We start from the raw sequence: 12,505 nt of genomic DNA on the forward strand, positions 1-12,505 counted from the left end.
CTTTATTTTTTTGGGGCTACAAAATCACTGCAGATGGTGACTGCAGCCATGAAATGAAAAGACGCTTGCTCCTTGGAAGAAAAACTATGACAAACCTAGATAGCATATTAAAAACCAGAGACATTACTTTACCAACAGTAGGAGTCAAAGCTATGGTTTTTTCAGTAGTCATGCTTGTATGGATGTGAGAGTTGGACCGTAAAGAAGGCTGAGCACTGAAGAATTGATGCTTTGAACTATGGTGTTGGAGAAGACTCTTGAGAGTTCCTTGGACTGAAAGGATATCAAAACAGTCAATCTTAAAGGAAATCAGTTCTGAACATCTCCTGAAAAGAACCGATGCTGAAGCTGAAGCTCTAATACTTTGGCCATCTGATATGAACAGCTGAGTCATTGGAAAAGATCCTGATGCTGGGAAAGATTGAAGGCAGGAGAAGAAGGGGATGACAGAGGATAAGATGGTTGGATGGCATCACCAACTTGATAGACATGAGTTTGAGCAAGCTCAGGGAGTTAGTGATGGACAGGGAGGCCTGGCGTGCTGCAGTCCATGGGGTCGCAAAGAGTCAGACACGACTGAGTGACTGAACTGAACTGAGGAATCATTTCAGGTAACATTAAAACATACTATTTTGCCTAAAGAGCATTAGTGGGATACATTCTAAGGCCAAAATAAAAACTGAATGCTAAGCTGTTTCCAATAATCATATTGTTTATAGCAGTGTGAGTACCATTATTCTAAGCTGCTATGTAAGTATTACAGGACCAAGGCAAATGAGTCATTATTTTGATGTCATTTAAAAACTGGTTTTCAGACATGGGGAAAAGATACAGATATGGATGATAGAACATTTCATCTATATAAATATAAGGCCTAGATAAAATTTTGAATTAGCATTAGAAAGAGACCATGATATATTTTATCTCTAAAACATAAATAAGGAAAAAAGAAAAGGGGTGAGGGGAAAGCATATTTCCTAATCTGTTCTGAAAAGACCTGAAAACAGTATCTATCCCAGTAATAATGAACAGGCCAGCAGCCAACCAAAAAATGTCACTTTCCACTAACCAACCCAGGGAACAAAGCCAGGTCTCCTGCATTACTGGTGGATTCTTTACCATCTGAGCCAGCAGGGAAGCCCTACATTAAAACAATGAGGGATCATTACAAAAGTTTAGTTCTAGATCTAGGGCAGAGAACATATATAAGGAGACAAAGAAAAAAATCACATCACACTAGGTAATATACTCTAAACCAAAGATCATGGGGGTCCAGTGAAAAGGACACAGAAGACAGCAGGAAGAGGCACCTACTAGCCCCCAAATGCATAATTTAATCTCATCAGTAAGAATAACAACATCTGGTTAGCATGTGAGTAATTTTAAACCCATTGATGACTACTGGAAGTTGTTAGAGAACCAACTGGTAAAAAGAGGGAAAGATTCAAGCATTTATCCTGCCTTTCCTAGTGTTTCAGGGAATCAAAAATTGACAAGAGAAAAGCTGATCAGCTAATAAAGGAAGGGATGACAGGATTAGCATATAACCATCTTAAAGTGTGAACCTATGTAACAAGTCCCATTAGACAGTGAATCTATATATAGAAAGTCCTATACATATGAATCTTCCAGCAGCAGACTTTCAAAGATGAGAACATGCACCTGGTTCCAGCAAGGAACAAGAGCCATCAATAGCAGGTGTGATGACATTGCAGCTTGCCCTCCATCTCCTACTGCTGACGATCCTTCAGCTCTACCGTCTCCCACCTCCCTCTCTCCCTCCTCCAGTCAGTTAACTCTTCTTGCCTCTTCACTTGACACCACATCATGTCTCTAGGGTGTGATGGCTACCATGGCTCAATATCAACATCCATTTCAACTCAAGGGGCAAGCCAGTCATGCTAATACAGCCATTTTCCCAAGTCTAGATATAGGCACATGACCCACCCATGGCAATGACATGTGGGGACTAATGGAGACCTTCCAGGAAAATCTTCCTTCTTCTAAGGGGAAAGGAGAACAGTGTGTATCCCTTCCCTCCTCTCAACATTTGCTGCATTTTCATTCACTGTAAGAACCACTATTAAATGCATTCAGAAAGAAGAAATGCTGCCAATTAAGTTATAGTCACACCGCAGGACGTACAATGAAGCTTGACATCAGAGATAATGTGAACAGAAATACATCTTAGAATCAAGTTCAGCTCCTGGCCTGAGAAGGCAGCCCATGGGTATAGCTGAGCACCAAATCACGAGAACTGGAGAGGAGAGGAGCAGAGCCTGGTCTTCTCTGACCAGACGCGATGATACATGAGACCATGAACAGCCATGTTCAGCCAGAGTGTTCTAGTCCTATCTGTCAAAGCATCCTACCTGATAATGGGATCAAAAGACAAGATGACGAATAGAACAGCAGTGTCTTAGTAAACTGAATAAAACATGGAAGAGCACAAGTCATGACACAACCAGCTTCCGGCTGACAAACATCTTAATCACTGACTTTTCTGAAGGAAATGGGGTTTTTAAAAAGCTAAATGAAAGCATGAAGTGAAGTGAAAGTCACTCAGTTGTGTCCGACTCTTTGCAACCCCATGGACTATACAGTCCGTGGAATTCTCCAGGCCAGGATACTGGAGTGGGTAGCCTTTCCCTTCTCCAGGGGATCTTCCCAATCCAGGGAGCAAACCCAGATCTCTTGCATTGCAGGCAGATTCTTTATCAGCTGAGCCACCAGGGAAGCCCATGGTGACCAAATGTGCACTGACAGATTAACCACCATATATACAATGAATAATTCAGCCATAAAAAGAAATCAAATTCTGACATATGCTACAATGTGGGAGCTCCCTGAAGACCTTATGCTAAGAAAACAAGCCAGACACAGGAGGGCTGATGCTGGCTGATTCCACTGAGATATGGTATCTATAGCTGTCAGATTTGTGGACACATGAAGGAGAAGGGAGGTGGCCAGGGAATGAGGGGAGGGGAGAATGAGGAGCTACTGTTTAATGGGAACTGAGTTTCAGCTTGGGAAGCTGAATAGGTTCTGCGGATTGGCTGCACAACGATGTGAAGGTACTTATGGGCGCTGAACCATTCGCTTTAAAGTGGTCAGAATGGTTAATTTTAGATTGTATATACTTTACCATATTTTTTTTTTTAAGTATGTGGTAGTCTTTAAAAAATAAATCTCTGCATTTATATAAAATTCCAAATAGCATAAAACAGTTCTAAGTTGCTGTTCAACAGAATAAAGGACCAGTTGAATAATAAGAAATAAAAATCTATTAAAGAAGTTACTAAAATTCACTTTACCTGATGGCTAGGACCAACACGAATTTCTCCCTGGGTACTGTTCAGCCTCCTGTCATGAAAAGAGCACATCAGGTTAGCACAGCATAGTTCTGACATAAACATGCACATGTTTTCAAGAAGCATAACGCAGGACGAATTAGCTTCCCCACTACTTGTAATGTTGCCTGCACATATACATCCCCACCCCAACCCCACATGCAACCTTTTTCTTCTAAAAACCCTTTTACTGCAGCTTCCTGCCTTGAGTATCTATACCATCCTTCTTTCACCCCACAGAGAGATGGACATTCCTATAGTACAAATCGCAATACATGTGTTTTCTTTTCAAAATATTTCAGGGTGCCCTACTATAAACTTAATTAAAATATAAACAAGATAGTTTATGATTCCTAGTGTACACACTGGGTCATTCATTCATTCTTTCATTCAACAAATATTTATTAAGTACCTACTGCAAGACAGGAACTGTCCTGGGTATTGGGGATAAAGCAATGAAAACAACAATATTCCTGGCTTATGGGAATTTTCATTCTAATTTGGATTAAAAAGCAAAAGAACAAATAATAGGTCAGGTGTTGATACGGGTCATGGAACTAAAGGGGTGGTGAAGAATGAGCTTTTACAGTTCCTTATACAGGGCAGTCAGAATAGGCCTTCTCAACAAAGTGAAGTGGAGCAGAGATGTTCAGGGATGTGCGGGGATGGGCCCAGCAAGTCCAGGAGGTGATGGACTGTCTCCTTCCCATGACATTCTCACTGCATCTGCTGCACTCACCCTCCCTGGTGCCAAATCCAAACCACCCAGGCTCCTTCAGAAAACCAGCATTTCACCAAAACCTTTATCTCCTCCCATGTCACCTCACACATCCTAAAAGTGTGGGGTATCTTCCCCTTTTCACTCCTTCTGGAAACATTCACTGAAGGTCTTTTCATGCCAGGCCTTGCACAGGGCATGCAGTACATATACACTGTGGATGAAGAAATGCAGGCCCCGCCTCCCAGAGCTCCGTCACCCTTGACTTCTTCCCATCACGGCCATCTGCTGACTCTCTCAGGAAAACCCGCTCCCTGCCCAGTGACACGTCCTAACTGAGTCTTACAGTCACCTGTGAGTTTTCACTAGTGGGCAGAGAAGGCTTTTCTGCAGCGAGAGCTGCTCGATGACTATATGCTGACTTGGACTAAGTTGAAGAGCAGAGCAGCCAAGACCAAAAAGCAAGCCCAGTCTCTGGCTTTTCTCCCATGGATCTGATACCCCCACCACCCCTGCACACACACATACAACCACTGGCTTTGAAGCTATAAAATGAATTTCGGAAAAACTGTTATTTCTTTCAGGTCCAGCACTTCCTTCAATCTGACAATTTTTCTCATGAAGTCTTATTTTGGCAGAGAGGGCAGCAAGTATGACAAAGTCAGAGAGAAGACCAACAAAAACAAAATGGTCTGATCCTTAAGATCATCACAATCCACACTCCATCTACCTAGGGAGGCAGCAGGTGTGCCCCAGACACCAGAACAGGCCTGATCACCACGTTCATAAGCCCAATTCATTTCAGGAGAATGGTAGAAATGCTCAGGGGAGTGATCAAAATTAAGCAGGCTTCAAGAAGGGGTGAAGTTCCAGAGAGAGCACTAAAGGAGATGAGGAGCCTAATATCAGGGCAGAGGCAGATTCCCAAGTGGGACCAAAACCTTGTTGAGGCAGGAAACTGAAAAAGAGGGACAGAGGCAGAGGTGGAAAAAAGGCTAGCATGAGGGACTGCTTTCAACTCACTAGCCACCCGAAATGCAGAGCTGACATCCCAGGGGTTTTATGTAGGATCACGAACAGCTGTTTTAAGAAGCAAGTAGAGGAGCCACACAGGCTATGAGGCTATTTTAATCTGAGTACTTACTTTAAAAAAAAAAAAAAAAAAAAAGCAGTCACTGTTACCCACCATTTCTGTTTTGTAACTAGCTAAAAGCAAAAACTTGTTGCCAAAAGCTCTCTCCTCTATTTCTAAATACTTTCCAAAGGTTTGCCTGCCTAGAAGTAGGTCTGGCCCAAATGTATCATCTCAGAAAATTTCAGCCACAGCCCACCTAGCAACGTGTGCCCCACAGCTCAACTTTCACGTTCTTCTAGAAGGTCTATGTTGGGCCAGGGTTCTCAAGTGGTTGGTTATGGAAGCATCTTCCCATCACTGCCACACACTGCTAAGTACTGGATAATTTCAGGACAAACAATCCTGGTTCATTTTTATTTCAAAGGCGGGGTTTTTGCTCTTTTTTTTTTTTTTTAGTAGTTTAATAAACCAGTATTATCATATTTGGCTTAAAACTGTGCCACAGGGACCTCCCTGGCGGTCCAGGGGTTAAGACTTTGCCTTCCAACACAGGGGTTGTGGCCTGGATCCCTGGTCAGGGGGCTAAGATCCCACATGCCTCACAGCCAAAAAACCAAAGCATAAAACAGAAGCAACATTGCAACAAGTTCAATACAGACTTTAAAAATGGTCTACATCAAAAATCTTAAAGCAAAAAAAAAAAACCTGCGTCACAATAACTGAAAGTCGCTCAGTCAAATCTGACTCTTTGCAACCTCATGGATGATAGCCTGTCAGGCTCCTCAGTTCATGGAATTCTTCAAGCCAGAATACTGGAGTGGGTAGCTGTTTCTTTCTCCAGGGAATCTTCTCAACCCAGGGATCCAATATAGGTCTCTCACATTGCAGGTGGATTCTTTACCGTCTCAGCCACCAGGGAAGCCCATGAATACTGCAGTGGGTAGCTATCCCTTCTCCAGCAGATCTTTGTAGCCCAGGAATTGAACCAGGGTCCCCTGCATTGCAGGCGGATTCTTTACCAGCTGAGCTACCGAGAAAACTCCCAATACTAAAACCCCACAAATACTTCATAAATAACTCCTTATATCCCACTTATTTGTATAAAAATAGGAGACTAATAATTGTTAATATTGCTAATAATGACACAAGTGAGAAAAAAAATGTTGGGGTCTCTTAGAAGCCAAAATGATAAATCTATTTCTCTCTTTTATGTCAACGAAGGGTTCTTATTAATGAGTAGACTGAAAAGCACAAAATAAAACAAAGAATCCTTTAAAATTAAACATCAATTTTTACAAAAAAGTATTTATAACATGCAATTTAAACATTAGAGATTCCCAGCAAGAGATACAACAAAGTTGTATTTCAGCGAGATTAGGATCCAAGGTAAACAGATAAGACAATGGCATGAGCCTACCATTGCCAGGAACTCACAGATAGAGAATAAATTGCAGAAATATTTTTAAATCCAAGAGAAAAAGAGGTAGATAATGATATACCCTATTAAAGAAAACTGGATGCATCTAACACAAAAACTGTCAGAATATGAACTAAAATGAAGAGAAAAAGTAGGCTTCCTCCTAGGAAACTGCCAGTATTCAGCTAGATCTGGAACCCCTCGAACATCTCATCCCTTGCTTCTCCCAACAGCTGCCAAGCTCTATGTTCAAAGGTCCTCGGCTGCCACCTCCCTGCCCGACTGCTCCTTCTGAGGTTCCCACCTTGTGCCAGCAGGTGACATTCTGCCATGACTAATGCACATCTACCTCCACCCATTCTGGGACTGTCTAGTACAGAAACTGAGATTTCATCCCCTTTCTGTATTCTCCCAGTATCAAATAAAGTACCTGTCTGGCATTACTACTCATTCAAGGCAAATGGGAAATTCCTTGATTACATGAGTATTTCTACACTGCTAGAATGCACAACTTGATAAAAATCACCAGAATTATTTAAATGCAATATCAACAGCCTGTAGAAAACATTCAGTCATCTTATGCTGACTACTACATTTTTCCTTTTACTTAATACAGCAAATCTCAAACTTTCTGGGTTTAGGTAACCTTTACATTCTGAAGTTATTGAAGTGTTAAGGAAGCTATATTTTTCAGAAATTTCAAAATATTTACTTACTTATTTTAATGTAACAACAGGCTTATGACACAATATAACACATTCTTATGAAAAACAATTTTATTTAAACAAAAAACCAATGAAAATAGAGGCACTGTTTTACATTCTCACAAATCTCCTTAAGATCTGACTTAGTAGGAGACAGCTAGATTCTTGTAACTGCTTCTACATTCAGTCTGCTGCAATGAGTTCTTCTGATTAAAGTATATGAAGAGAAATAAAACTAACCTCACACAGATACATAACTAAGAAAGGAAAGACTATCTGACTAGTCTTTTTGATAATTACAGATATTCTTTTTGATACTACACCAAAACTCAACATGACATTGTTTTCTAAAGGTCTTCTGCACAGCGTTACTCTAAAACCTTATCAATGATCTTTTGGACTTTTGTATGTTAAAATCTTATTGGTCTTTGAATGGATTTTCCACTCATGATTTTGTCATGCATTTGTTAGATGGAAAATAGTTGTTCAAGAAGCTCCAATACTTTTGCCACCTGATGTGAAGAGGTGACTCATTGGAAAAGAGCCTAATACTGGGAAAGACTGAGGGCAAGAGGAGAAGGGGATAACAGAGGATGAGATGGTTGGATAGCATCATGGACTCAACGTACATGAGTTTGCGCAATCTCTGGGAGACAGTGAAGGACAGGGAAGCCTAGTGTGCTGCAGTCCATGAGGTGGCAAAGAGTCAAACACGACTTAGTGACTGAACAACAAAAAGGTTTGCAGATCTTCCAAATATTAATAGTTAATTATACGATTTTTTTTAAAAAATCACATTCATTAGTATTATACTATATATCTCGTAAGAAAAGTCTGTTAATGTATAGAAGCTGTTACGCTCAGAGTGGTAGGTAAAACTTTTTCCAAATTCTATTACTTGAAAGCTCCAATCTTGCATTGGGAAAACAGTCGTTTTCCTTAAAATGGCAGGCTCACCAAGATCATTACCAAGAAAATGTCCACCAAGTACCCAAGTGAGTACCCACAGTCTATCAGTTATTCTTTCAAATAAAAATCGTGTTCCATGAAAGAAGTGGCTAGTTAAGTTTTGGACTGAAACAAACAAACCAAGTCCTCTGGTATGTACCAGAAGTCTTTCATGTTGCTTCCCATTTCATCATAAGGAACTCAAGGGCAGGATCTTATAAAAGTAATAATGGGGCCCACAAACCAGCTTTGAGAAGCACTGTTATTCATATCATACATCATGAAATTCAGAAAATTCTGGGGGCTAACTAATTACGAAGATTGAGTTGTTTCCTGTTTTGTATTACCTGTTACCCTGTTCACTTACACTTCTTCACTCCAGCCCATCAGTGTGAAATATTATACTTTTGTTGAAGAAAAGAGATGTTCACGCATATAACTTGATTAACAACTCTGACACTGTTACACAGAGAAATTCACAAGAAGAGAATAGACCCTGACTGCATTCATATTAATGGAAAACAAAGTCTGCAGCCATTTTCTGAGGTCTTGGGACTGGGATTAACTTGAGTGTTGAACAACAAATGCTTTTGAACTAGGGTGCTGGACAAGGCTCTTGATAATCCCCTGGACTGCAAGAAGATCAACCCTGAACATTCATTGGAAGGACTGATGATGAAGCTGAAGCTCCAATACTTTGGCCACCAGATGGGAAGAACCGACTCACTGGAAAACACCCTGACACTGGAAAGATTGAAGGCTTAAGGAGAGGGGGCCAGCAGAGAATGAGATGGTTAGATAGTATCAAGACTCAATGGACACAAACCTGAGAAAACTCCAGGAGATAGTGCTTGACAGTGGAGTTTGGCAGGCTGCAGTCCATGGGGTTACAAAGAGTCAGATATGACTTAGCGACTGAACAACTGATCAACAAGAACAACACTGTCTAATGAATGTTCACTGGAATAAATTCTTAAAAATATGCTGGTGGCTAAAATTCAAAAGGGCCCTAATCAAGAAAATGACAGGTTAATCCTTCAATAAGTAACAGTAGCTAATATATACCTAGTAAATCTCACACGTAGGTGATGGATACTACCTATGCAATAAGAAACCAAAGATGGAAATCATATCCCAGGATAATGCAAGACACATCGATGTACATCTTTATCCTTGCCTCAAGGTTTCCCCTCATATTACCTTAAATTTAGGTATCTTATACTTATACACCCCTTCACAGATCACTGCTTGGTCGTGGCAAAGGGGCTTGTATAACTCACTGAAGATATGGGCCATGCTGTGTAGGGCCACCCAAGATGAACAGGTCACAGCAAGAGAATTCTGACAAAACGTGGTCCACTGGAGGAGGGAATGGCAAACCATTCCAGTACACTTACTGTGAGACCCTCATGAACTGTATAAAAGGACAAAAAGATATGACACTGAAAGATGAGTCCCCCAGGTCTGAAGGTATCCAATATGCTACTGGGGAAGAGCAGAGGAGAACTACTAATAGCCCCAGAAAGAATGAAGCAGCTGGGCCAAAGTGGAAACAATGCTCAGTTGTGGATGTGTCTGATGATGAAGGTAAGATCCAATGCTGCAAAGAACAGCATTGGATAGGAACCTGGAATGTTAGGTCCATGAATCAAGGTAAACTGGACATGGTCAAGCAGGAGATGGTAAGGATAAACACCGACATCTTAGGAATCAGTGAACTAAAATGGATGGGAATGGGCGAATTTAATTCAGATGACCATTATATCTACTATTGTGGGTAAGAATCCCATAGAAGAAAAGGAGTAGCCCTCATAATCAACAAGAGAGTCAGAAATGCAGTATTTGGGTACAACCTCAAAAATGAGAGAATGATCTCAGTTTGTTTTTCAAGGCAAGCCATTAAATGAATGAATATTCATTGGAGGAACTGATGCTGAAGCTGAAATTTCAGTATTTTGGTCATCTGATATGAACAGGTGACTCATGGGAAAAGTCCCTGATGCTGGGAAAGACAGAGGGCAGAAGGAGAAGAGAGAGTCAGAGGATGAGATGACTGGATGGCATCACCGATGCAATGGACATGAACTTGGGCAAACTTCAGGAAACAGTAAGGGACAAAGAGGCCTGGTGTGCTGCAGTCCATGGGGTCACAAAGAGTCGAAAATGACCGGGCAACTGAACAACATACTTGTATGACAAATACAAGCAAAATAATAATACTAGTTACTACTTACTAAGTGCTCTCTATGCCAGGCACAGGCTTTCCTGGTGGCTCAGTGGTAAAGAATCTGCCTACCAATGCAGGAGAATGTGGGTTTGATCCCCGGGATGGGAAGATTCCCCTGGAGAAGGAAATGGCAACCCACCCCAGTATTCTTGGCTGGGAAATCCCATGGAGAGGGGAGACTAGAGGGCTACAGTCCATCGGGTCACAAATAGTCAGACACAAGTTAGAGACTAAACAAACAAAACAACAATGCAAGGTATACATTATTTCATTATTCCTTGACAACTCTATGAGGCAGTATCCTGACTTAATAGATAATAATAATGGTAGTAATTGTAACATCAATAAAGAAACTAACATACATACTGAACACTTTCAATGTACCAGGAATTTTGAGCTCAGCAAATTTCAGACATTGTCTTATCTAACCTTAAGGATGATGACCCTGTACAGTAGGTGCTATTACTACCTGTCCAGATGAGGAAACTGAAGCTAAGAGAGTTTATAAATTGCCCATGATTACACAGCTAACAGGTTGGAAAAACCAGGATTCAAATTCAAGTTTAGTTGATTACAAAGTCAGAGCTCCACATTCCATATGGCAGAGTGATTAAGTTACTAAACCAATATTATACAAGTAATTATAAACAGAATTACTATGAGAAGACATAGCCCTGTCCATACTTCAGTTCTATGTTCATTTCCAGTATCAAAGTAAGACAAAATATCAAAAAGCTCTTCTTAAATCTACAAATCATGTTAAAAGAGAAAAATCCATCAAAGTTCAAGGTCAACTTACATAACATTATCAAAATGGCAAAATAATAGAGATGGTTGCCAGGTGCCAGGAATGGTGGGAGGAGAAAGGAAGGAGTGGAATCTTTGTGATGACAGAACAGATCCTGATTAGGACTGTGGTGACACAAAGCTACACCTGTGATAAGATGTGACAGAACTATACACACACTGTACCAACATCTCAGGTCTGGGTTCTGATGCTGCACTAGAGTTCTATACAAAGCTACTGGGATGTGAGTGAAAGGTACATGGGAACACTCTTCCTATGAAACTAAAAAATTAAAGGTGTTTTAAAGCAAAAGAAGAGGTTGACTGAATGATGCATCACAGATAGACTATGGATAAGAAAGAAAGCCAGACATGAAAAGTTGAACAAATGACAAATAGAGTCCCTGAGAAGACAATGCAGAGGGACTTCCCTGGTGTTCCAGTGGCTAAGACTCTGCATTCTCAACACAGGCGACCCAGGTTCAATCCCTGGTTAGGGAACTATATTACACATGTCACAACTAAGATCCAGTGCAGCCAAATAAATAAATATTTTAAAAATAAATTTTTAAAAATATACTGCAAACAGCTGAAAAAATTACTGAAGAAATAATGCCACAGTTAATAAGCAATTAGATTCATATTCCTTTTTTTCTTTGTATTTACTAGAGATGTCTGGTGTGGGGTCATCCTTTTTGAGACATCCTTAGCTGTGAAGCACACTACAAAAAAAAAAAAGTCACCATCCTCACGAGAAAGGCAGTATTTCTCTGTGCCACTAATGTAAATAATATACATATTTCAAAAAAGCTGAGTTTAATCCCCATTATTCGATACATCTTTGGTCTGAAATATGAAAAAATAGTCCCAGAAGCCAAATTACAACAATAATGGTAAGTCATTGTGTTTAGTCCTTGAGTTTAAAAAAATAGAAATTCATTGTATATGAAATCTGACACAAAAGAAACTGATGTAACAAAGCAGTGTCCATGGCAACTACAACTTAATATTTCAGTCCTCTTCAGCTGCAGTGGATTAAATAAAATGACAAGATGTTCCCTTTGAAAAGTAACCTGTTACCATGGAAACATTTTAGTCTAAGAAGTAAACAGGGAATGGACAGAAAGGAGCAGGGAGCCTGAGACTGAATATCAAACAGGGAGAAGCATCTATGCAGAGGAGATGAGGCGGGGGTGCCTGGCCAGATGCAGGAAGCTCCTTGAGAAGAGCACGCCAGCTGTAAAAAAAAAAAAAAAAAGAGCTGCCGGGACAACACCATG

At 40.5% G+C, this 12,505-nt stretch overlaps 1 protein-coding gene across 28 annotated transcripts in view; it reads right to left on the minus strand.

The window, feature by feature from the left end:
• Positions 1-12,505, minus strand: part of RERE (arginine-glutamic acid dipeptide repeats) — a 408,969-nt gene that overhangs the window by 124,853 nt on the left and 271,611 nt on the right. For all 28 annotated transcript variants that reach the window (XM_081490478.1, XM_081490468.1, XM_081490475.1 and 25 more), the window contains one exon: positions 3,315-3,363. In XM_081490478.1, coding sequence (XP_081346604.1) covers positions 3,315-3,363 — 49 coding nt within the window. The remainder of the gene's footprint in view (positions 1-3,314; positions 3,364-12,505) is intronic.

The sequence above is a fragment of the Giraffa tippelskirchi genome, chromosome 5, assembly GCF_054371585.1.
Source record: "Giraffa tippelskirchi isolate mGirTip1 chromosome 5, T2T-mGirTip1v1.2.pri, whole genome shotgun sequence".
NCBI classification, from domain to species: domain Eukaryota; kingdom Metazoa; phylum Chordata; class Mammalia; order Artiodactyla; family Giraffidae; genus Giraffa; species Giraffa tippelskirchi.